We start from the raw sequence: 24762 nt of genomic DNA on the forward strand, positions 1-24762 counted from the left end.
AAGTAGCATTCAGTTTCAAGAAACAAAAGCATAGCGGCCAAAGTAGACTTAAACTTCTTTCTTGACTGACGTTCATGAACAGATAATATAGAAAGCGCAGTCATTTAAAGCAGCAGTTTTCTTTTCGAGTTAGCAATTGACTGACTGACCGACTGACCGACTTCTCTGTCTTTCTGTCTGTCTGTCTGTAAAATAATGCAGTAAGCTTTTTTGGTAGATAGACTCACACCCACGTCAGACATTATCGCGCCCCCAAATAGTCCAGTTTCTTTTCATCGGTCCAGAAACTATTCGCAACCCGTCCAGGAGCGCAGCCTCACAACGCAATTTCCCTCGTTCCGCCACTTGCTATAGCCGCCTGTACTTGCCACACCGGCTGTTAGTCGTTAGCAAAAAATAAGCATATGCCTGCACAAGATCCATCACACCCGCACCACGAAACAAAAGAAACAGAAAAATAGCAGCAAAATAGTGGTAGGCGCACAACATAATATAGAAAAGTATCACAAAAGTAAACTTTCTAAGCTTATATCATAATGGCAGATCTTTTCTTGTTACAAATCCCTACTCAGGAAACAGCAAAGAGAACTACCATTACGTCAAAATACAGTTATAGAGTATAATATATAATAAAAACTTATTCCTTACGGAAAACTGGAGTTCAGGAGTGATTGTTAAGCATAAGCGGCAAGACTTTGCAAGGATGGTTTTAATAAACGGCGTCAAGTATGCGTGCGAGCGGTGTATAAGAGGTCATCGAGTAACTACGTGTACACACACAGATCAACCATTGACTATGATTAAACCTAAAGGGAGGCCAGCCTCTCAGTGTCAGCACTGTCGTGAACAGAGAAAACATAAGAGTTTGCATGTGTCATGTATGTGTGGGAAGAAAGGTAAGTCGCCGGCCGTGCACCAAGCATCTTGTGCTTGTCATAAGAATTCCCACTGTACTTGCTCATCAAGTGGAACAAAGAAGAACGAGAAGGTAAAGAAAAAAGTAGTGAAAAGTATGTCTGATGCCAACATAAAGGGTTTAGGTAATAAAGCAGAATTGTCTGACTCAAGCACTACAAATGGTCTTTATAATCCATTGAATTCGGAGTATGTATTTGAGGACGTTTTAATTCCTTTTGAGACAGGAAATGGTCTATTTGACTTATTTTCGCAGTCCGACAGATCAGATCTGAATGTGAACTTGAACGGCAGTAGTGAAGTGCAATACTCTGCATCGATTTCGCCTACCGGTTCATCGACAAGTAATTTCAACAATAATAGTGCACCTAATCCAGTCGGCATTAGTAGATCTAATAGCGGTTTATCGAAAGATGAAGGAAGAGAAAAAGAGAAAGTAGAGTTGATGAATAAAATGTTTCCTTTATTTCCCTTGGTAGGAAGTGGGAATTTGGACGATAATCAATCCAGGCCCTTACTGGCTCTTCCGGAGCAAGGACAGTTGGGTTTGAGCAGAGGTGCTTCTAATAGCTCAACTGATACAAAGACTCACTCCCCTGATCAGAATGGGAATAATCCATTTTCTTCTTTTGGTACTATAGAACCAAAGCCTATTAAAGCAGGCTCTACGCACTCACATCATTACCAACCAATACGACCCAAGAGACCTGAAAGTGTTCTATCGATGGCTTCGACTTCATCAACAGCGACGAATGCAAGTAGAAATTTTGATAGCATATCAAATTTAACCAATTTGCCCAATCAATCAAATTCATCTGCGTTTCCACCTTCAGGACCGTCTGAGTGGAACAAATCAGACTTGAGTCTGAACTACACTATGAATGAAGATTTATTTGATGGAAGTATCTTTAATGATAACTATACGTTGCAGCTAGAGGAGTATAAACAACTCGTAAGTCCCCTGAGCGATTCCAGGAGCCTGACGAATAATGAAATACAGCATGATCAACAACGCGTAAGATCTTCGCGGCCTTCCCAATCTGAGATTCAGTCTCAAACTCAAGCTCAATCAAAACTCCAGGCTCAACCACAATTACAGGCTCTGTCTCAATCACAAAGTCAGCCCCAGACTCAAATACAAAGTCAAATGCAACGACTTAAACAACAGCACGGTCTGCCTCAAGACGAGTTTGGTTCTGATTCTCAAAAAAGTAATAGTTTTGGTTCTTCATCGGACCAGAATCAATTTCAACAAGAGCTCGATGTGAATACTAATTTATTTAACGACTTGATGCCGCCCATTTATGAGACGAAGAATGACCTTCATTTTAGTCAATCTATCGAGTAGCTCCATATTAATGTTCCGACGTTATACAACTTGTATTCTAAACTTAAATAGTCTTATAGAAACCTCAAAAAAATTGTACTACTTGTCTAAGTCGAGAATTTTCAACCTGTCAATGTTAGAAGTTAAGGTGATGGACTCGTTCAACTTGCTGCTCTTACTCCTTTCTTTGTCTCTGTGAACTTTACTTTTGGGTACAATTTCAATTTTGGATTGTTCTTCATTCTCGTCTTTTAAGTAAATTGATAATTTCTCGTCTGTCACTTCAAGTACCGATTTCTGCTCTGACAGTTGAACCTTAGTCAATCTGATTAAATACTCCAAAAGCGATAATGAGTTAGCCTTATTACTTGAAGATCTTTCTTTAGAACCTCCATGTTGATTTTCATCATCATCATCATCATCATCATCATCCTCTTCTTCAGTGTCCAGCTGATCATCAAATTCGCCAACTTTTATTTCTCCTAGCGCAATCCATTCTTCCTTATTGTCATTATCAATTAGTTTCACGGTCAAAACCGAAGAGCTCCTATTTTCTAAACGAAGAAGCTTGCCTGATGCGCTGAAAAACAACCTGCTTATGGTGTCAATATCAATTTTACGAACCTGAGGTGTCGAGTCTTCATCATGATACCTTGAGTCATTAAAATCCTCTTCAATTTGTAGCAGATATCGATAATCTACTGGATCATTTTTATTGGGTTCTCTCAAGATAGTTACCACAGATCTTGCGAATTGCTCCTTCCAAGATATGCATGTTAGTTCATCAACGTATTCATTATCTTCCTCGTTAATGTATTTCAATCGGCTGGGATTGTAAAAAACTGTATAGAAAACCATATCAAAAGATGGACCAACTCGAATTGGATCGCTTCCGTTGAAATTTTCGTTAGACTTCACTAAATAGTTTGATGCTTGTAATAGTCTTCCAGGTGAAATAGAACCGGGCAAGTTCCCATTTAAGCTGACTCCACATGTCACTAATGACAAATTAAGAATAGGAATGCTCTCATTGATTTGGGAAAGGAGATCCTCCATATATTTCTCTACTTTCTTGACAGAATCCATTTCATTGCTGTTATTTAGTCCATTGGTGATTGCTTCGACTGTATCATCAAACATTTCAAATTCATTATTGAGGTCATTAATTAATGTTAAAGTATATTCCAAAGAAGTATTTCCTCTAGCAGCAGCAAGTCTAATTAGTTCAATGCTTACAGAAAGAATAGATATCTTTGTTTGAATTTTATTTTTCGTCACTAGTATTCTTCTCTTCTCCTGCTCCGGGATCCTATCTAGAAACTTTGATATTGTTTTGATAGCAAACCCTGATGCTAGTGAGATTCCTGACCTTATGGCAAATGTCACCGCTTGGCTGCTTGCCTTTGCGAGTATTTGATCCATTCTCAGGTTATGACCGCAATGATCTACGTATATTGTGAGAAGTTTTGATGTTTTGTAGAGCCCTTTTCGCGTTGTTTTTATTTACTTTATATATTAGATTTGATAGCACCACGTAAGAGATTAAGTAAATTCAATGAAAAGAAAGCCTTTAACGGAGTTCACTACACCCTTAGGGTCAGGAGCAGGTATACCTAAGGAAAAGCGTCCTCCTCCTGTCAAGAATGGTCTTGAAAGGCTATCACAACCATTCAAAGTTCCGTTTGCCAATAGATCACAAGCATTTGGGGCTGATTCTACTACCAGAGGAATACCTATCAGAGAAGCGAGAAGCAAGGTTAAAAGTTACAATATTTTAGATGGTGATAGTATAAGCAACGAAGATTATGGTGTTGATGAGAACGGAAATATTATTCATACCACGAAGAGATTTGGAGCTTTACTCCCAAGGCAGATCTTACAAGGTAACAATGCGTCAAATAGAGAAATGGTATTGAAAAGATCCTTTATAGTTCCATTTTCCAAAACCAATAAGAAGAAAGATGAATTTGTTGACAGGGGCCCCCCGCCACCTTTAGGAACAAAGAGAAAAGTGTTCGTTCCTCCAAGAGCGTTACACGATCCAACAAGTGAGTTTGCAATCGTACTCTATGATCCTACAGTGGATGTAGTGCCATCTACCGAAAGTAAGGAAGGTGAAGATGGAAGAGACTCCTCTCCGGACGTGTCAGAAGAAAACAAAGAGAACATAGTAGAACAGCAGGCTAAAAGAAGAAGGACTCACAAATCACTTGCTGAGATCTTAGGTATAGTGAAGAATCCAGAAGAAGCAGCCTCAAAATATCCTGACGTTCCGGTCGTCATAGATCCTAGATTGGCAAAAATTTTAAGACCACATCAAGTAGCAGGAGTCAAATTCTTATATCGATGTACAGCAGGTTTAGAAGACCCAAGGGCCAAAGGATGTATCATGGCTGATGAAATGGGGTTAGGTAAAACATTACAATGTTTAGCTTTGATGTGGACGCTATTGCGCCAGAGTCCAAGAGGAAAGAGAACGATTGAAAAATGTATAATTGTCTGTCCGTCTTCACTAGTCAAAAATTGGGCCAATGAAATCGTTAAATGGTTAGGAGAAGGTGTTTTAACTCCATTAGCTGTTGACGGTGATCGGACTAAGTCCAGCGACTTAGGACTTGCATTACAACAGTGGTCGGTCGCAAGGGGGAGAAATATCGTGAGACCAGTTTTAATCATCTCGTACGAGACTTTAAGAAGAAATGTCGATAAGCTTGCCAATACAGAGGTAGGTTTGATGTTAGCTGATGAAGGGCATAGATTGAAAAATGGGGACTCTTTGACTTTTACAGCCTTAAATTCTTTGAAATGTGATAGAAGAGTAATACTATCAGGGACACCCATACAAAATGATTTATCAGAGTACTTTTCTCTATTAAATTTTGCTAATCCAGGATACCTTGGGACTAGAAATGATTTTCGTAAAAACTTCGAGAATGACATCTTGAGAGGGAGAGATGCAGATGCAACTGATAAAGAGCGAGAGAAAGGAGACACGAAATTAGGTGAGTTGTCACGACTAGTTTCAAAATTTATCATAAGAAGGACCAATGACATCTTATCGAAATATTTGCCAATAAAATATGAATACGTTGTATTTGTAGACCTATCACCAATGCAGAAGAAACTTTATGACTATTTCATAACATCTCCAGAAATAAAGAAGCTTTTGAGGGGCGTCGGGTCGCAACCGTTGAAAGCAATAGGGTTGTTGAAGAAACTTTGCAATCATCCGGATTTACTTTCCTTGCCGCAGGACATAGAAGGCTCTGACGATTTGATACCCGATGATTATACGTCATCAATTAGCGGTGGAGGAAGAAATAGAGAAGTGCAAAGCTGGTTCAGTGGAAAGTTTATGATTTTAGAGAGATTCCTTCATCAAATCAATAGTGAGACCGATGACAAGATAGTCCTTATTTCCAACTATACACAGACTCTAGACTTGATTGAAAGGCTCTGTCGCTATAAAAAATATGGGTGCTTGAGGCTTGATGGAACCATGAATATAAATAAGAGACAGAAATTAGTTGACAAATTTAATGATCCAAATGGAAGTGAATTTATATTTTTGTTATCTTCAAAAGCTGGTGGATGCGGTATTAACCTAATTGGTGCAAATAGACTCGTATTAATCGATCCAGATTGGAACCCTGCTGCTGATCAACAAGCATTGGCGAGGGTTTGGAGAGATGGCCAAAAGAAAGACTGCTTTATATACCGATTCATATCAACCGGCACAATTGAAGAAAAGATATTTCAGAGACAATCTATGAAAATGTCACTCTCAAGCTGTGTAGTTGATGAGAAAGAAGATGTTGAAAGGCTTTTTAGTTCGGACAACTTGAAACAACTATTCCAGTTTCAACCTAATACAGTTTGTGACACCCATGACACGTACAATTGCAAAAGATGTAAGAACGGAGAGCAACATATTAAAGCCCCAGCTATGCTTTATGGTGATGCAACCACTTGGAATCACTTAAATAACAGCTCTTTAGAGAAAAACGAAGATATGTTGGTTAGGAACGAAAGTCAATTCAACGATGTTACCTTTGCTTTCCAATATATTTCTCACTAAAACTCCGAGAATTTGATATTCTTTATCGGATTGATTCCCCCGCATTACGCAGGGTTTTGGAGCCAATAAAATTCAAATTATATAAACTACATAAGCGTACTAAAGCCTCTATTCACCGTCAAATATTAATATATATCTTCACAGGGCATTTAAATTTCATAAACATCATGTCAGAGGAGCAGAATTATTCATATCCAAATAGTCCAATTATTATCGTAGGAGGTGGTTTAGCGGGGATCTCGGCAGCCCATGAGGCCTATTTAAGAGGCGCTAATGTGGTGTTAATCGATAAACAAGGATTCTTGAGCGGAAATAGTGGTAAGGCGACTTCAGGAATCAATGGTGCTCTAACGAGGACTCAGGTAAAACTAGCCATCAAGGACTCTGTAGAGCAATTCTACGAGGATACCCTTGCGACGGCAAAAGATAGAGCAAATCCGGAGCTAATTAGAGTATTAACTTATAATTCTGCAAGTGCAGTTCATTGGTTGCAAGATGTGTTTGAATTAGACCTATCTGTAATTTCAAGACTAGGAGGACATTCACAACCTAGGACTCATAGAGGGAAGGATGCCAAGTTTCCTGGAATGGCAATTACTTATAGATTGTTAGAAAGGCTAGAGAGTTTCAGTGAATCTGAACCAGATAGAATTAAAATCCTTAAGAACTGCCAAGTATATGACTTGCTTAAAGACAATGAAGACAGTCATCATATTACTGGTGTTAAGTTCAAGAATCTTTTAGACAAATCGAAGCACGAAGTAAATGGCCCTGTTATAATGGCAACGGGTGGTTACGCTGCTGATTTCACAAAAAACTCGCTATTAAGAAAGTATAGACCAGACATCTACGATTTGCCGTCTACTAATGGAAGTCATGCTACTGGAGATGGTCAAAAAATTATTCTTAAAAATCATGGTGCAGCCATCGATATGGATAAAGTTCAAGTCCACCCTACAGGCTTAATCGACATCAATGATACTGATACCATTAATGGAAAGAAACATCCGAGATTCCTTTTCTTGGGTGCTGAAGCGTTGAGGGGCGAAGGGGGCCTCATTTTCAACAACAAGGGAGAACGGTTTGTAGATGAACTTGGGACCAGAGATTATGTAAGTGGTGAAATTGAAAAACAGGTAAAGGCTGGAAATGGTCCCATCAGACTCGTTCTTAATGAAAGCTCGAAGAAGAAGCTTGAGTTTCATGTCAAACATTATAAATCTAGAAATTTGATGAAGACTGTTAATGGATCTGGCCTCCTCAAAGAGTTTGATTGTTCCAAGGAAAAGTTCGAAGACCAATTAGAGAAGTACAACAAAGCTGCTAAAAATGAAGTGAAAGACGAATTTGGGAAGAAATATTTTCCCAATGCACCATTTGAGTTTGATGAAAATGCTAATTATAACGTTTCTTTCATAAGCAGAGTCGTTCATTTTACGATGGGAGGTGTGAAAATAAATGATAAGAGCCAAGTCCTTTATGAAGAGTCAGCTGATAAATTCAAACCTTTCGAAGGGTTATACGCAGCAGGAGAACTAGCAGGGGGTGTTCATGGTCATAACAGATTAGGCGGGTCCTCCTTATTAGCATGCGTAGTGTTTGGCAGAGTATCGGCTGATGATGCTTGTAGTTTCCATTTTCAACAATTGCTTAATGCAACTGGAACTGGTAATACTGCCGCAAACAGGTTGAGCCAAATAAATTTTCACATTGATCCCCTGACCCCACAAAGACTCATTATTGATTGGGGTGAGAATACAAATAAATCAGGGGCAGATTCAACTCCAGCACCTGCTTCAACTCCAGCAACCGCGAAGAAGCCTACAAAGGAGCAGGTTGGTAACTCCTCTGGTGCTGCTCAGGGTAAATTTGAAATCCCAACGAAAGAATTCACTGCAGAAGAAGTGGCAAAGCATAACAAGCCAGATGACTGTTGGTGTATTATAAAGAATGTTGTATTAAATTTAACACCTTTTTTAAACAATCATCCTGGTGGGAAAGAGTCAATTCTTAACTACGCAGGTAGGGACGCTACCGAGAGCTTTGAAATGTTGCATGAAGATAATTTTATCGAAAAATATGTGAAAACTTGTGTTTTAGGAAGACTCAAAGGAAAGACTCCAGCTTTGGATATGTAAGGGTACTTTTATATAGTGAGAGCGTTGATTGATTTACAATAAATGATTGTCGAAATTTCTTTGAACAATAAAAAGAGTCATTTCATTTTTATCAAGATAGAGACAAATATATTAGAGATATAAAACCAAAAAAAAAAAGATTCAAGCACTATCAAATTCTCTAAACAAAAAAAAAATAAATTTATTAATTAAACTTTTCTGTTTCTTATTTTTCTTAGTACATTCACTTTCAGATCCTAATCATTTACAGCTCAACCTTCTTTTCCTTCTTCTCCCCAAGTCACTTTTTACATTGTACATCTAGATAATAAACGTTCAAGAAATGAAGAAAGGAAATTATAAGACATGGCCACAGTAGATTAGAAACATTTAAGATGAACGATTGAAGGACCAGATTCGTCATATTCTTGTTTCGAAATCCACATTTGTTGGAAAGTCGACAAAGAGGCCAAAATCGAACCACCGATCCAGACAGAGTATTTTCTTTCTGGAGGAGCAATAATTTTAACTTTCATTGAGGATGGGGCCAAAGCAGTAATTTCCTTCTGCATACGTTCAGCAATACCTGGGAACATAGTTGTACCACCAGACATAACTATATTACCATACAAATCCTTACGGACATCAACGTCACACTTGATAATCGAATTAAAGGTAGTTTGGTCAATACCAGCAGCTTCTAAACCTAAATCAGAAGGTCTAAACAAAGCTTCCGGAGCTCTAAATCTTTCATTACCGATAGTGATAACTTGACCATCTGGTAATTCATAAGACTTTTCGATAGCAGATGATTGAGATGAAGTTTGCATTTCTTGTTCGAAATCTAAAGCGACGTAACACAACTTCTCCTTGATATCACGAACAATTTCTCTCTCGGCAGTCGTAGAGAAAGAGTAACCACGTTCAATCAAGATCTTCATCAAGTAGTCGGTCAAATCTCTACCAGCTAAGTCAATTCTTAAGATACCATGAGGTAATGAGAAACCAGCGTAGATTGGGACAACGTGAGTGACACCATCACCAGAATCCAAAACAATACCGGTAGTTCTACCAGAAGAATACAATGACAAAACAGCTTGAATCGAAACGTAAAATGCTGGAACGTTAAAAGTTTCAAACATGATTTGAGTCATCTTTTCTCTATTAGATTTCGGGTTTAATGGTGCTTCAGTCAACAAAACTGGATGTTCTTCTGGTGCAACTCTCAATTCGTTGTAGAAAGTGTGGTGCCAAATCTTTTCCATATCGTCCCAGTTAGTAACAATACCATGCTCAATTGGATATCTCAAGGTTAAGATACCTCTCTTTGATTGAGCCTCATCACCGACATAGGAATCCTTTTGACCCATACCAACCATGATACCTTGGTGTCTTGGTCTACCTACAATTGAAGGGAAAACAGCTCTTGGCGCATCGTCCCCTGCAAATCCAGCTTTACACATACCAGAACCATTGTCGATAACCAAAGCAGCTACTTCTTCTGCACAATGTGTTAGTATTTATGTTATTTTCATAGCGGGCCCCCTACCCTATTACAATTAAAACTGGAACTCTTGGAAGTTACAAATGAGTGCTTCAGTCTGGTAGGTCTCTTTTCGACTATCTCACGATCGATGAAACCTTCAATTGATTGATTGATGACATGTCACCATGTTGCATCTGGAAATTATATCAAGCGCAACGTTGGATTGAAATGATTCAATTTTGTCAATCAATCTCCCTTGCAACCCATTTGCTCATTTTGAATATCAGTTACATACCTCCGTCCATATTGATCTATTTTCTTCTTGATAAATATACTATTACTTTGTTAATAGTTGAAAAAGTCAAAAGGAAGAAAAAACTTAGTAAAAGTCGAAGGACTTTTTACCAGGGTGTTATTGGGACGAGCGGTTTTCGATTTGCTGGTCAAAAGGGGGAAAATAGAAAACGCGAACTTTCATTACCCGGAAATAGTCTTGCCAGTCAATCACATAGGTTACCTCGGGAACAATATTAGCGAGCAAGCCTCACAAACGCCGCTGGCCGGGGCGGCGGTGTCGCTAGATCTGTATGTCGTTGACGGTAGTTGACTCAGGATCCAAACATTACGTTAGGCGACAATAAGCTTTGTGTAACATCTCCTTTCGTCAGCGGATCTATTAAATGATTAAACTGATAGTTGTACGTAAGCGGAGCCACCCTAAAAGGTTTAACAGGAAGTAAAATAAACGAACATCAAAATGTCATCTTCAGTGCCATATGATCCATACATTCCCAATCAAACAACGGGTGAGCAGTCTAATTCTAGAACTGCTGCCATTCAAGCGGTAAGTAGAAATGCAATAAGTAATGAGGATGTGAATTAACAACTAACATTAACAGCAAATCGATGATACGGTAGGGGTAATGAGGGATAACATCAACAAAGTTGCTGAAAGAGGAGAGAGGTTGGACTCGATTGAAAACAAGACCGATAATTTAGCGATTAGCGCTCAAGGCTTTAGAAGAGGCGCCAACAGAGTGCGCAAAGACATGTGGTGGAAAGATTTCAAAATGAGGTTGTGCCTTATTTTAGGTGTGATTATAATCTTGATTGTTATCATCGTGCCGATTGCGGTTCATTTCAGTTGATACACATGATGATGGAGATTGAGAAAGAAAATGAAAAAAAGAAACAAGTAATCGATGTGGCGGTTCGGCAGTAGCACTCGAAGCTGTGGTAGAACCCGTACTCTTATCTAGTGGTAGTTATGTAGTCATAATCTTGTTAGATGCTTCAGTTTTAGCTAGCATTAATTAATGAATCTTATTATCTTTGCGATATTCATACATATATTTGAACGTGCATTTGTATTAACAAAAGTTACTTATAAATTTATAGGTCTTCTAAAGATTTATCATATTCCTCAATGTCCATTAATTCTTCAGAACTTTCAATGGCCTTTGGATCGCTTAGTTTGATTTGAGCAATCCATCCTTCACCTTGTGGATCTTCGTTAACTAAGGATGGTGTGCTCTCTAAAGCTTCATTAACAGCATAGACTTCTCCACTGACTGGTGAATAAATCTCACTTGCACTTTTCACAGACTCAATAGATCCAATTGACTCACCAACTTCGACAGGATCACCGACTTCTGGAATTTCTACGAAGGTAACGTCCCCTAATGCCTCACTGGCATATCTGGTTATACCCACAAAAGCAGTGTCGTCTTCAAAAACGGCCAACCACTCGTGCTGACTAGTATATTTGACAAATTTAGGACCGTTCACCAAATATTTGTACATAGAAGACTGGACGTTCAATTTATGATTGACCGTATCCAAATGGGATCTGGCACACGAAAAAAACCTTGGCTTAACTATTGTATTCCTCAAGAGAGGGTTAGCAATAGGTCTGACTATCGATCTCAACATCTTCTCTAACTCTAACTATAGCTGGCTGTTAATTTTGCAAATGTAAAAAGAAAAAAAGAGCTTAAGTGCTAGATTAAGCAAGGGTAAATATACTCTTTATTCTTTAGAATTTAACTCGTTGGCAGCGTCTCGACCTTGCGGAGTCACGACCGAGTCAACAATTACATTTAGTATTTGATTGCAAAATCAACAGGTTGGAACAATCAAGCAGACAGGACAGGTTCATTGCATGCTAGTGGAATCCTACTCGTAGACGGAATATCGCTGTAATTATTAAAAGCGAATGAAATTGAAAAGATTGTACATAAAGAGAAAGAGAGAGAGAAAGAAAGAGAAAGAAAGAAAGAGACAGGAAAGCAGAAAGAAAGAAGCAGAAACTATAGCCCAAATGTAATAGTATTCTTGGGATTTTGATAGATGTTTAAACCAAAGTAATCAAGCTGCTTTTCGTTAAGTCTATTGACATCCCCTTCGAATACTCATGGAAGGTTAATTTAAAACAATTTACGTTTGGCCTCAAGGAAAATAAGAAGGTTATCTGAAGTCTTTTTCTTTCTTCATACAGTATGAAATTATCATTCAGCAATGTTCTTCCATTACCAGGGCTGAGCATGCTCCCTTAACAATTAAGTATCGAGTGGTTGCATTAGGTTTAGTGTCTTGATAATAAAAGTTTAATATCACATTACACAAAACATATTACCTATTTTAGACTCAAAATGTTCACTTCAAATAATCAGACTATCAGAATATCTTTTGTAAAATCCAAAGCAGACTTAAGTAATGCAATACGTCGGAAAGGTTGGTGATTACGTTTATAATCAATGGAATTCGTTGAATCCAGCAACCTTGTCTGGGGCAATTGATGTTATAGTAGTAGAGCAGCCAGATGGATCATTGCATTGTTCACCATGGCATGTTAGGTTTGGTAAGTTTCAGATAATAAAGCCATCTCAGAAAAAAGTGGACCTTTATGTGAATGGAATTAAAACTGACCTTCCCATGAAGCTAGGAGATGGAGGAGAAGCTTTTTTTGTCTTTGAAACTGATGGTGAGAACAAGCTACTATCGAAATCTCTTTTAACTTCACCTGTTATTTCAGCGACAAGTTCTCCAGGCTCTTCATTGCCAGGGTCGCCAAGAGAATCACGCTCCAGCTCACCTGCTCATACACCCACTCAAAATCCTCTCAGTATAAACAAATCGGAACCTGATACATTAGACTTGAACAGAAGTGATATATCTTCATTAGCAGATGAAGTTGATCAAAAGATAAAATTACAGGACTTATCACCTTCAAGGAGCTCTCCCAGAAGTATGGAATCAAATACCACTATTCAATCCAATCTCGCCTTCGAAAGAGCCAAAAAAATTACCCAGAAGTTGAATATTCCCTCGAAGATTGATATTAATGGTGATATGGTGTTAGATATGGATGGCTACAAGCCAAATGCCCAAAAGAACATAGAAAATTCAGATGAGCTATTTAAAAGAATATTCTTCAAAGAGATTAACGATTTAAATGACAACAAAGAGCATGAACTCGCTGGTTGGGATCAAATTATCAGCAAGGATGAAAACGGTAATATTAGAATTTCAAATAAAAGTAATACTCCTGAGTTAGATGTTGAGGATGATTTAGAAAATTTGGATAGCTCCCCTACTGCGACGGAATATAGTGATAATGAAAGTGAAGTGACGAAACTTGGGGCTTCTGCAACTGACAAGACGTATTTCAAAACCTTGAGACTTACCTCCGAACAGTTACAAAAAATGAATTTAAATTATGGCGAAAATAAGCTAACTTTCAAACTTAATCAAGGGACTGCCCAAATTGATTCTTATCTTTATGTATGGAAATCATCAACTCCACTAGTAATATCGGATATTGACGGCACTATTACGAAGTCAGATGCATTAGGTCATGTATTGAATCTATTTGGAAAAGACTGGACGCATCTTGGGGTCGCAAATTTATTTCAAGACATAAAGGCTAATGGATACAACATTGTATACTTGACAGCAAGATCAGTTGGCCAAGCAGATACTACACGTCAATATTTGAGAGGTATCATTCAAGATGGAGGAATCAAATTGCCAAAAGGGCCTGTCATCTTAAGTCCAGATAGAACAATAGCGGCTCTAAAGAGAGAGGTCATTCTTAAGAAACCAGAAGTGTTTAAGATGTCTTGCTTGAATGATATAAGGAGTCTTTATTTTAATGATAATGACGATGATAGGACCCCTTTTTATGCTGGATTTGGAAACAAAATAACTGACGCAATCAGTTACCGGTCCGTGAAGATTCCAAGCCACCGTATATTTACAATTAATCCAAACGGCGAGGTGCATATGGAATTGTTAGAGTTAGCTGGATATAAATCATCTTATTTACACATTGGTGAACTAGTTGACCATTTTTTTCCCCCCATAAGAGAAGTTTCGTCTTTAAGTTCTAATTGGAATGATAACCAATTTAATGAGTATATTAGCCACACACAAAACAACCCGCCTGCGTCGCCAGGCTCTCCTAGGAGTATAGCAGATGATGATTCGATGCCTATTACTACTGACGAAAAATTCAACGACGTGAATTATTGGAGGGAGCCCTTAAATCTCAGCGATTTAAGCGATAATGAAGAAGATGTAACAGAACCAGAAGAGCCCAAATCGCCGAGGCTCTTGAAGATAAGGTCTCAAGGGTCCTCTGATTTCGGCGATCCATCGAGTCGCAGATCTAGGTCACTGTCGCTACTCACCGACAGGCCAAATTCGGTTGCATCCTTTGCTTCTCCTCTTAAGAACTTTATGATGTTTGGATCAAACAGTACCAGCTCTAAAAATCAAGGCGATCAAGGTGAGACACCGGACGTAAGCTTCAATGCCAACGAAAGCGATTATACAGATGATGGGGATTATACAGATGATGATGACTATGAAGATGATAATGAAGAATATGAGGATGATGAAGATGACGACGACGAAGAAGATGATGAGGAGGACGACGACTACGTAGATGAAGAGGACGAGATAGACGACGATCCAGACTATGATAATGATGAGGATGTCGATTTTGATGATGGTTTACCCTCTACGGAAGGCCTGGAGTCAGTCAAACCAGCTACATCATTGTCATCCGAAACAACTCCATCTTTCATCAAATCCAGTGAATTGGCCAAGAAATCAACTTGATATGTTTAAACTAGCTAATATTCCGCACTTTCCATTTTAAGATATAGTGTATAGGCTTATAAATAAAAACCACGAGGTACAAATATGACACAAATTTTATGTCTCTTACATAAACGATACTTGATAAAACCAATGAATAATAAGACAACTTGTATATAGAGTTTTGGAGAGAGAGTATAAAATAAATATAATATTACGATTGAAATAGGGATGCCATATCGATCTCTTTTGTCGATATCTCCCTACGTGCTAATTTCGTGGGTTGCTATAGTGTATTTGATCATTGAATTAAGAAACTATGACGACGTGACGATTGTTGGCAAATTCAAAAGTGCATTTCATAAGGGTAGTGATTCATTTATATTCAAAAATAGAATATCTACCAACCAAGTCCTCTTTCCGAAGAGTTTTGAACTCGATATTAATGAGTTCATAAAAGAGCATCCTAACTATTTTGATCCAAAGAGCATTGGTAAGCCTAAGCTAAAGAGAGCTAAAGATGAAGATTATGCGGTCTTCCAAAAACATTCAGAGTACTTCGACCATAACATTACTATATATGATAGTTCAAATGAGATCAATCTAAATTTAAGTCGGTGTGATGGTGAGCTCAAACAGGACGCAAAGATAGAAATTGACAAGGCAGTCAACGTAGACGTTTCAATGAGAGAAGTGCTTTCTAATTTCTTGAAACAGACTGAAAGCGATCCTTATTATCAAGAAATGGCTCCATTTTTTATTGATCAATTAAAGTTGCAACTTAAATATGATGTTGTCGATAGGTTTTTCTTCAGAATGGCAGGATCGTCTGTGTGGCTCGAAGAATATGGAGTTCATTTTGCAATATCGAGGATCTTGTACAGTCCTAAAGGATCCAGAAATCAACCCATCGTATCTTTGACCTATGCTCAGTTATATAATAAAGAATGGAAAGAATTAACCAATACCAAATTAGTGGTCCCAACGAATAGTTTAGAAAACAATGAAAATATTAAGGGAGACAAGAATGATGATTATATGGTCTTAAAGTTTCCTAGATTCTTACCAATACCGTTTTGGCATGATATTGACAATGTGGAAGGCAAATATTACGGTCCAGAAGATCCTCGTTTGATGTTGGTGAAAAACAAGAGAGGGCATATGGAGCCTCTAGTTGTATTCAATGCATATCACAGAAAATTGGTGCATCTAGACGATGACGTGGATGACCATATATTGTTAACTCCTGATTACTATAGGTCTATGTTCATGTGCTGGCCCTGGCAATTTCAAAAAGGAAAAGAAAACACAGATGGGATGCCAGACAAGTATTATGATAATAATTATTATAATAGAGTCGTTGAGTTAAGAATACAAAATCTCAAACGATCTAAAAAGCAGAAGAATTGGAGTCCATTTATAAGTTATGAACAAAGCAATCGTTACGGGTTTGATAAATACGTACTTTTTGTTTACAGATGGGCAAATTTGGAGATATTAAGATGTAATCTTGAAGGTGTTTGTGCATTTAGTTATAGATTGAGCAACAGGCTATCGCCATCGGCTAATATTGGTCCGTTTCGAGGCGGTACTCAGTTAGTTAACGTTAATGAATTATTAGCAAGAAAAAAAATTGATGTTTCTCGAATCTTACCCCAAGATAGAGAAATTTGGGTAGGGTTTGCACGAGCACATTTAGATAAATGTGGATGTGGTAATAACATGTATCGACCCAATTTGATCGTTTTAGTTAAGGATAAAGTTATGGTTGATAATGGAAAAGATGATGGTGAGGATTCGCTCTTAGTGAGAGATATTTATAAACTTTCACACGTTAGTTCTTCAATATCCTTTGAAATTCCCATAATTGGATGGGATTTGGAACATCCTGACAGATTATGTGCTGGTTCCAATGTTTTGCTCCCTAATGGGATAAGTAGCTTATTCATTGAATCTGTCAAATTTGATTCCAAAAACATGAAATGGAAATCACAAGATTTCACGACTGTTACTTTTTCTGTGAGTGATTTTATCGTTTACAAAGTGAATATAAGGGGATTGCTAAATGCATTATTTAATATGGAAGACGATTCTTTATTCTTACCTTTAGTAGTCAAAGAGGAACAAGATCTGCTGAAATCATCAAAGACGAAACTCCCGCCCAAAACACTTGACAATGATCTTTATTTTAATACTAGAAACCTATCTATGGGCTTTAATAATGATAATTTACTATGCGCATTGCAAGGGTCTTCCGATTTTTGCAAGCAATATGGGATCGAGAATGATGACCAAAACTTATACCTTGAAGAATCACCCTATGACTTTAGCGAAGAGGACGAAGAAATCCAGGACTCAAATGTTGTAAAGTACGAACAAGCATTGATGCTTCAATTAATACAACGTAATATTGACGCTAGAAAAGAACTTCTCGCCGAAACAAATGAATTTGTTCCAAAGCGCTTTTTAAACATGCCATCAGAAGACGCGCAGTACAAGAAGAAAAAGAAAGTCCAAACTAAGAAGAAAAATGCTAAGAAAAACTCTTTAAAAAACACGAAAAGTAACTCTACGAGTTCGGTTTCACCTTCTACGAAGAACTTGAAGTCAAAAAATGTATTGACGTAGAACGATTTATCCTGGCCTGATTGTTGGAAAAAGAAATCGGAAGGCATATTCATCTACCAACCCTGATAGAACTCCACGAGGCTTCAGAGCTTTATGTTTGTTTACCTCTGTAAATCAGTATTGCATTATTTAAAAAAGAGAAATTTAGCATCATTCTATAAAGGAAAAAAAGGTGTTATACCCTCATAACTTTTTTGAGATCCCATAAAAAAAAAGTATCAAGCAGCTATATTTATTATGAAATTCCAACACGGTGATTATGTACCAGCCTTTAGTTCTTTTGTTTATAGATATCATACCTGTTGAGGGAAAAGACAGAGATGGTTTTGTGTTATTTAATACTGTAACAGCGCACGACCATGAAGTTTCTTTCTCTTCAGAAGGCAAAATTATTATAAAAAAAAAACATCTTTTCCCAGACTTTAAACAGTAAACCAGTTTATTAAAGAATGACTGAACCAAACAAGATTTTTGTTAGGCCCTTAGGGCCAGAAGTCGAGAGTGAGCAAATCGAAGCTCATTTCAGTGACCTTGGTCCTATTGTCGAAACTCAGTTAATGAGAGGCTTCGCCTTTATTACATTTGAGTCGCCAGAAGATGCTCAAAGAGCTGTTGATACTTTAAACGAAAGTGAATTCGAAGGAGAACCTTTACAAATCGAGTTTGCCAGAGAAAGAAAAGAAGATACGAGAGGTCAGTTTAGAGTCAAGGTTTCCAATTTACCAGATGGAACTGCTTGGCAAGATTTTAAAGATTTTGTCAGAGACAAAACTGAATTGGCACCGACTTTCGCTAAGGTTTTTAGAAATTATGATACAGGTGAAATTGTTGGCGCTTTAGAATTTGGCTCTGGCGAAGAATTGGAAAAGGCAATTCCTTTGTTGAATGATTCAGAGTTCCAAGGTGCCGTATTAGCTGCAGAAGAAGACACTTCTCCTTTTATCCCACCACCACCAAGAAGAGGTGGATTCAGAGGTGGATTCAGAGGTAGTGGCTTCAGAGGTGGTCGTGGGGGCTACTCGAGAGGTGGTGGATTCAGAGGTGGCCGTGGCGGTGGCTACAGAGACGACTTTAGAGGCGGATTTAGAGGTGGTGGATTTAGAGGTGGCCGTGGAGGTTACAGAGATGATTTCAGAGGTGGCGGATTTAGGGGAGGCCGTGGTGGCTTTAGAGGAGGTCGTGGTGGTTACGATCGTGACTTCCGCAGAGACGATGGATACGAGAGAGATACTTATGTCCGTGACAGGTCTCCTACTCGCTACTAATCTTTTCGGGGTCCTTATTAAAAAAGAATGAAGTTTATTATCACATTTTGGTTGAAAGGGTTTTTATTTTGAAGAATTGATGAATCACCGATGACCAAAATTTTAGGGTAGTGGATCAAAATTACTGTCGTTGAATTTTTTGATAACGTTTTGTTTGTTACTATTGTTTTATGAGTTGTATACTTTAGATTAAGTTGTATAAAATTAACGTAAAAATAAGTGGAAAATCGGTGGAGTTGTTTCGTGGATTTTCATTCTTCTAAACAGGAATAGTCTGTTGAGCTTGTTGAGCCTGAATCATTATCATCTTTACGTGTTCTTTCTTCATTCTTCATTCTTCATGTTTGCACAGTACCTCAATTGAAACCAACTCGAACACTTCGAGACGCAATAAGAAATTTTACTGACAAGTGTTGATAATATTGAAACGAAATTATGATGGACAATTTGATAGAGCCTGTATATAATAATATAGCATTTTTTGGCATAATTAATAGAATATCTTAAGAAAAAGGTACTGTAAAATGATTGATAATGAGTGTATTAAATATGGAGACAATGAATTACAGTCGATAAGAATATACAAAAGGGCGAAATGGAGTTCAAAATCAGTTATATTTATTCATGGAGGTGCCTGGAGGGACCCTAGTAATACCTTCGATGACTTTAAAATCGTTGCGGCCAGTATGATAGAAGATGGTTTCGAAGGTCTGATATTCTCAATTAATTACAGACTATCACCTGAATTCAAGCATCCGATTCATTTGATCGATATCTTATCTGCCATATCTTTCTTACAAGAGCGATTTAATATTTCAGAGATGCAATTAATTGGACACTCTGTTGGAGCGTCTTTCATACTTCAGTTGCTCAGCATGTCCACAATTGTCGAAGATGGCATTTCTGACTTAGCATTGGCGCAACATGGCAAAAACTCGCAATTACCGGATGCAACACAACTTCAAATTCTCTTCGATGCCGTAAGCAAGGTCAAAATAGGTAAATTAGTTCTCATCGACGGCATATACGATAACGAGGAACTATTAAAGGAGTATGGTGATCTGTACAGAGGTTTTATAAACGATGCCTTCTCCTCAGATAAGCATTATAAGAATGCATTTCAATTATCAAATCCGAAATTTAACAGCGTGTTTTCTTTTGAAGTGATACCAGACCATATCTACATTTTACATTCTATGGATGACGAGCTTCTTTCTCCAAAGCAGACTCAGTTATTGTTAACCTTTCTCAAAAAGACCGATTTGAAATACAAGGTTTTCTTTGATCACTGGGGAAAACATGAAGAAGTATATTCGAATCAAAAGGTGGCCAAGCTAATTAATAGTTTTCTTTAAAATTCGCACTTGCCCTGTTAGTTTAATTCTTCTTCATCTCTTGTATATTATGTGAAATTATTGATACTCGTATCACCACCATTACCAGAATGTGTGTAATAATCAAAATGAAATTTTTTTTTTATGAACATCCGACTTTTTGGTGAAGTAAATATTAATTCAATAAATACAATATAATTAAAGAAGAAAAACCTCGAGCATGTCAGCCTCTGTAATTGAATCTTGGGCAGACGCTGGAGATGAATTTCCTGCTCCAGAAATTACGTCAAATCCAGATGGAACGAAGACTGTGATAAGTTATAGACTGAATGCAGAAGGCAAAAAGGTAAAAGTGACCCAAAGAATCAAAGAAGTGACGGTGGTTGAGAAAGTTCATCCTTTGATTGCACAGAGGAAGAATTGGAAAAAATATGGAAAAGAGAAGAACACCCCTCCAGGACCAGATACAAGGACTACTCAGTTGGGTGAAAAGGTTGAATTGAAATTAGGTACATCATGGAAAGAAATCGAGAAAGAAGAAGAGGAGACCAAAGCTCAAGAACAAGCACAAGTTATCTCAAGCCAGAGGATCAAATGTAGAACATGTGGAGGTGATCATTTTACTTCGAAATGTCCATTTAAGGACACTTTTATCAGTGATTCTACTAACCCATCAGCTGCTAATACACCAGAACCAACAGATGCAGGTGCAACTGTTGCAGGTAAATACGTTCCAAGACACTTGAGAAAGGACGCTAATGGTAATCTTCCACCTAAAGATGCTCTCAGAGATAGAGACGATTCTAATACTTTGAGAGTATCTCAATTAAACAGCTATGTGGACGAAGACATGTTGGCCAACGAACTTTTGGCCAAATATGTGTTACAAAGAGTCACCGTGGTCAGAAATAGAGAGACAGGGGAGTCAAGAGGATTTGCATATGTCACCTTCGCTACAGAGAGTATGGCGGAACACGCATTGAATACCTTGAATGGTAAAGGTTACCACTCTTTAATCTTACACCTCGAATGGTCTAAGAGAAAGAAGCCCGCCGCTTGAAAGGAGAGCTATTCTTAATTAGACTAAGTAAATCGCTCATACTTCTTCCTTTACTTCGTATTGTTTTATGTATTTTAGTGATAAATCAATCTCACATACAAGATAATATTGCAATGGCGAAAAAAATCTCACAGTCATGAGGTATCTTTTTGCTTTGTCTTGATCCTTGACGCTAATTCATAAGTTATATAGCAATTTCAAATTATACAAGTATTTTAACGGACATATCAAGGTATATGATAAGTAGTTCGCAAGCACCAGTTCTGTGACTGTATTAGGAAGCTGACATTTTATTGCGAAAGAGTGATATATTTTGAAACAAACGGATATATAACTGTTCTGCAACAGCCTAGTTTACATAATGGCAGAGAAGAATCAAATACCTACGCCTCCGACATCGAGCTCAATACACAGCTCGGCGGCTGTCTCCCCGAGCTCTCCATCTAAAAAAGGATTTTTTTACAAATTATTAAAGAGAAGGGCAGTACTGCAAGCATCTACAACTCTGGGAACGCTGGATAATCTGCTGGCAACAAGAGTGCTGTCTGCAAGGGGACCACAGTATCTTCTGGGAGACACTTCATCAGTGAGTCGAAATAGATCCCTTAAAAGAAACAATAAAAGCTCATCTAGTGGAATAGATGATAACAATACTCGCCCTTCTACAAGAGGAAGAAGAGGAATATCATTCTCGGATAGTCATCCGGGGACTGAAATATTTGCAACGAAATCCAACGCCGAACCTCATAGATCTAGACGAAGTAGAAGTAGGAGTAACTCGAATGCTCCCAATGGCAATTGCATTGATAACGAAAAAGAAAGCATATATAACGAGGAAGACGTTGATAACGATACTGTTGACCACTTCAGGGGTTCTGATACTGCGTCGCTAGGCTCATCAGTGGATGACTCTAGTTCTTTTGGGTCTTTAAGTGATCAAACAAGCGAAACCACCATAGGAGAGCGAGATAAAGATGAAAAGATAAAGTTTCCAAGCATAGTTGACAAATCAGGTAATGATCTATCACTGGGTTCAGAAGGTGATGACACATTGCCGTGGCTGAATTTGACGTATGAGTCGTTACTTTTTCCAAAGTATATAAGAAATTTTAGGAAAAACAAGCATAGTCCAAAAATTTTAAATAATGTTTTCTTGGCTCAAGAACTACAGTTCGAAAGTAAGGATGTTTTTCATGATTTTGAATCCAATTCTATTGACTCCGCTGAAGTAAATGATTTCGAAAAGCTTAACCGACTGAAATCTAGCTTGCTGAAAGATGGACCAAGAAATGTGGCTAATAAAAGCGGTGAGATATTCGTTATGGAATTCAGTAGGGATGGGAAGTATTTAGCAGCAGCTGGACGAGATTCAACTATCAAGATTTGGAAAGTAATTTCCTCTCCATTGGCAAGGCTCGAGTTTAGAAATTATGAGTTTGAAAACTCTGAAAATGGAAAAAAATGTAAAAGCAGGGACAAGACCTTCAGATCTGCTTCTATATTTCATCAAGAACCTATTAGAGTTTTGAAGGGGCACCGTCATTCCATTCTTTCACTCGACTGGAGCAAGAATAATTTTTTGATATCAGGAAGTATGGACAGAACAGTGAAATTGTGGCATGTGGACAGGGATGAATGCTTAGACACTTTTGAACACGAAGACTTTGTGACTTGTGTGAAGTTCCATCCTCTAGATGATCGGTTTTTCTTGAGCGGGTCTTTGGACAATAACGCTAGATTATGGTCGATTTTGGAAAAGCAAGTGGCATATAGTAAGAATTTGGGAGATGACGTACTTATAACGGCATCATCATTCACTCCAGATGGGAAATATTGCATAATAGGTGGGTTCAACGGATCAATTTATGCGTTAGAGACTAAAGGGCTCTATGTTATACATCGAGTTGAAATCAAAGACAGGTCTCTAGTGCATCCATTTCGTAATAAGAATGACAATAAGATTACTGGTATAAAAGTTTTCAAGAATAGTGCACCTCCTAAAGCAATATTAGAAAAAGAACCTTTGGCCGAATGGAATTTTTTAATAACTACAAATGATTCAAAAATAAGGTTAGTAAACACGTCACTGAAAAAATTAGTGACAAGATTCAAGGGATTAACTAATGTGAACTCATCTATAGTTGCTAATACTAGTGCCGATTATCGATACATTATATGCGGCTCTGAAGACCATTGGTGTTATATTTGGGAAAATAACAATACAATTATAAATAATAGACTTAAGGTTGCACTAAAAGATCTAATGATAGAAGGTAAGCATCATATAAGCGACATGCATAAGCACAAAAAGTCTGAAAAAGAAATCGAAAAAGGAAAAGGATTAAGCCCTCTTGGACCAGGGGATGAGAGTAGTTTGATCGCTAATGAAAATAGTAGTTATGCCACTTTTCACGCTCACCATTCTAGCGTAAATGTAGCGATGTTTGCACCTTTAGCAACAACAAAGCTTCTTGAATCGTCTGATGATGTAATTTATCAGCTAGCGAAAAGGGGCTTGGAAAAAAAATCAACAGAACTTTTACGAAGTTTGTCTTCAGAAGATGAACCAGAGAATAACTATAACGATACATCTCATGGATTTATAATAGTGACTACTGATGATAAGGGACTTATTCGTATATTCCGTCAAGATTCCGGATACAAATTTAGGAAAGCTTTACTGGATATATATAAGCATGAAAAAAATCATAAAAACAAGCAGAATGAGATTTGTTCAAGTCCGAGAATAAATTTTGAAACCAAAAACATGAATAGCAAAGCATCGAGCTTGAAGTTAGATATAGGTAAGAAATTAACAAGACGAGGGAAATCTTTAAGCTCGCACAATAGATGCTTACCGCATAAACGTGGAATTGAGAGGGTGAAAGGATATGGATTTACGACCCCAAATACTTCCAGCGAAGACTTGCACCCAAGAGGATCAGATATTCCTGCAAATGTGGTCGCGTCGAGTGCCTTGATGACTTCTGCAAATATTCATAATCAATCTTCTCCTCATCTTTTGAGTAGTTCTGAAGGAAGCTTGCATGTTACAAATGAGCTAGAACGTCCTCTGCAAAAAGATTCATCGTTCAATTCCCAGCCCCAAGAAGAAATTTCGCGGTCAAACTCTCACTACACATTAGCTACACCTGTTGATGAGAATGGCCCATCGATCAATCAACATTCAAATAAATCTGAAGTTCCGAGACGTGATAAAAAACCACCTTTAATAGTAAGAACAAAATTTGACGACGACAAATCTCAGCACATAGATTTTCAGACGCCTACCACAAACTCAAAGCTCCAGCATTACTGAAAGGGGAAAATAAAAGAGAATATTCTTACGAGTACTATTATTAATATTATTTATAAATCCTGCGAATTATTGTATTGGATGTGCTATAATTAGGTACTGACTATCAAAACCAGCTTTTTTAGTTAAAAAA

At 37.8% G+C, this 24762-nt stretch overlaps 13 protein-coding genes across 13 annotated transcripts; 10 read left to right on the forward strand and 3 right to left on the reverse strand.

Annotated features, from left to right (window-relative positions):
• Positions 1-703: 703 nt before the first annotated feature.
• Positions 704-2263, forward strand: CUP2 (Cup2p; the record flags this gene model as incomplete). Its single annotated transcript, XM_062953972.1, has 1 exon — positions 704-2263. The coding sequence occupies one exon, from the start codon at positions 704-706 to the stop codon at positions 2261-2263; it is 1560 nt and encodes a 519-aa protein (XP_062810722.1).
• Positions 2264-2341: 78 nt separating this feature from the next.
• PRCAT00004007001 (uncharacterized protein) lies at positions 2342-3664 on the reverse strand (the record flags this gene model as incomplete). The annotated part of the gene is made up of 1 exon (XM_062953973.1): positions 2342-3664. The coding sequence occupies one exon, from the start codon at positions 3662-3664 to the stop codon at positions 2342-2344; it is 1323 nt and encodes a 440-aa protein (XP_062810723.1).
• Positions 3665-3797: 133 nt separating this feature from the next.
• On the forward strand, positions 3798-6320 carry RAD54 (DNA-dependent ATPase; the record flags this gene model as incomplete). The annotated part of the gene is made up of 1 exon (XM_062953974.1): positions 3798-6320. The coding sequence occupies one exon, from the start codon at positions 3798-3800 to the stop codon at positions 6318-6320; it is 2523 nt and encodes an 840-aa protein (XP_062810724.1).
• Positions 6321-6487: 167 nt separating this feature from the next.
• On the forward strand, positions 6488-8458 carry OSM2 (fumarate reductase; the record flags this gene model as incomplete). The annotated part of the gene is made up of 1 exon (XM_062953975.1): positions 6488-8458. One exon carries the CDS (start codon positions 6488-6490, stop codon positions 8456-8458), a length of 1971 nt encoding a protein of 656 aa, XP_062810725.1.
• A 359-nt stretch (positions 8459-8817) lies between these two features.
• On the reverse strand, positions 8818-9900 carry ACT1 (actin; the record flags this gene model as incomplete). The annotated part of the gene is made up of 1 exon (XM_062953977.1): positions 8818-9900. One exon carries the CDS (start codon positions 9898-9900, stop codon positions 8818-8820), a length of 1083 nt encoding a protein of 360 aa, XP_062810726.1.
• A 780-nt stretch (positions 9901-10680) lies between these two features.
• Positions 10681-11071, forward strand: PRCAT00004011001 (SNAP receptor; the record flags this gene model as incomplete). Its single annotated transcript, XM_062953978.1, has 2 exons — positions 10681-10767; positions 10823-11071. 2 exons carry the CDS (start codon positions 10681-10683, stop codon positions 11069-11071), a joined length of 336 nt encoding a protein of 111 aa, XP_062810727.1.
• Positions 11072-11315: 244 nt separating this feature from the next.
• On the reverse strand, positions 11316-11855 carry GCV3 (glycine decarboxylase subunit H; the record flags this gene model as incomplete). The annotated part of the gene is made up of 1 exon (XM_062953979.1): positions 11316-11855. One exon carries the CDS (start codon positions 11853-11855, stop codon positions 11316-11318), a length of 540 nt encoding a protein of 179 aa, XP_062810728.1.
• Positions 11856-12638: 783 nt separating this feature from the next.
• SMP2 (phosphatidate phosphatase) lies at positions 12639-15047 on the forward strand (the record flags this gene model as incomplete). The annotated part of the gene is made up of 1 exon (XM_062953980.1): positions 12639-15047. The coding sequence occupies one exon, from the start codon at positions 12639-12641 to the stop codon at positions 15045-15047; it is 2409 nt and encodes an 802-aa protein (XP_062810729.1).
• A 210-nt stretch (positions 15048-15257) lies between these two features.
• Positions 15258-17654, forward strand: PRCAT00004014001 (beta-mannosyltransferase; the record flags this gene model as incomplete). Its single annotated transcript, XM_062953981.1, has 1 exon — positions 15258-17654. The coding sequence occupies one exon, from the start codon at positions 15258-15260 to the stop codon at positions 17652-17654; it is 2397 nt and encodes a 798-aa protein (XP_062810730.1).
• Positions 17655-18103: 449 nt separating this feature from the next.
• NPL3 (mRNA-binding protein) lies at positions 18104-18919 on the forward strand (the record flags this gene model as incomplete). The annotated part of the gene is made up of 1 exon (XM_062953982.1): positions 18104-18919. One exon carries the CDS (start codon positions 18104-18106, stop codon positions 18917-18919), a length of 816 nt encoding a protein of 271 aa, XP_062810731.1.
• A 524-nt stretch (positions 18920-19443) lies between these two features.
• On the forward strand, positions 19444-20274 carry PRCAT00004016001 (arylformamidase; the record flags this gene model as incomplete). The annotated part of the gene is made up of 1 exon (XM_062953983.1): positions 19444-20274. The coding sequence occupies one exon, from the start codon at positions 19444-19446 to the stop codon at positions 20272-20274; it is 831 nt and encodes a 276-aa protein (XP_062810732.1).
• Positions 20275-20473: 199 nt separating this feature from the next.
• Positions 20474-21313, forward strand: TIF35 (translation initiation factor eIF3 subunit g; the record flags this gene model as incomplete). Its single annotated transcript, XM_062953984.1, has 1 exon — positions 20474-21313. The coding sequence occupies one exon, from the start codon at positions 20474-20476 to the stop codon at positions 21311-21313; it is 840 nt and encodes a 279-aa protein (XP_062810733.1).
• A 361-nt stretch (positions 21314-21674) lies between these two features.
• On the forward strand, positions 21675-24632 carry PRCAT00004018001 (uncharacterized protein; the record flags this gene model as incomplete). The annotated part of the gene is made up of 1 exon (XM_062953985.1): positions 21675-24632. One exon carries the CDS (start codon positions 21675-21677, stop codon positions 24630-24632), a length of 2958 nt encoding a protein of 985 aa, XP_062810734.1.
• Between the last annotated feature and the right edge of the window lie 130 nt (positions 24633-24762).

Source organism: Priceomyces carsonii, assembly GCF_900007245.1.
Source record: "Priceomyces carsonii strain CBS4050 genome assembly, scaffold: Debaryomyces_carsonii_scaffold_4, whole genome shotgun sequence".
NCBI lineage: Eukaryota > Fungi > Ascomycota > Pichiomycetes > Serinales > Debaryomycetaceae > Priceomyces > Priceomyces carsonii.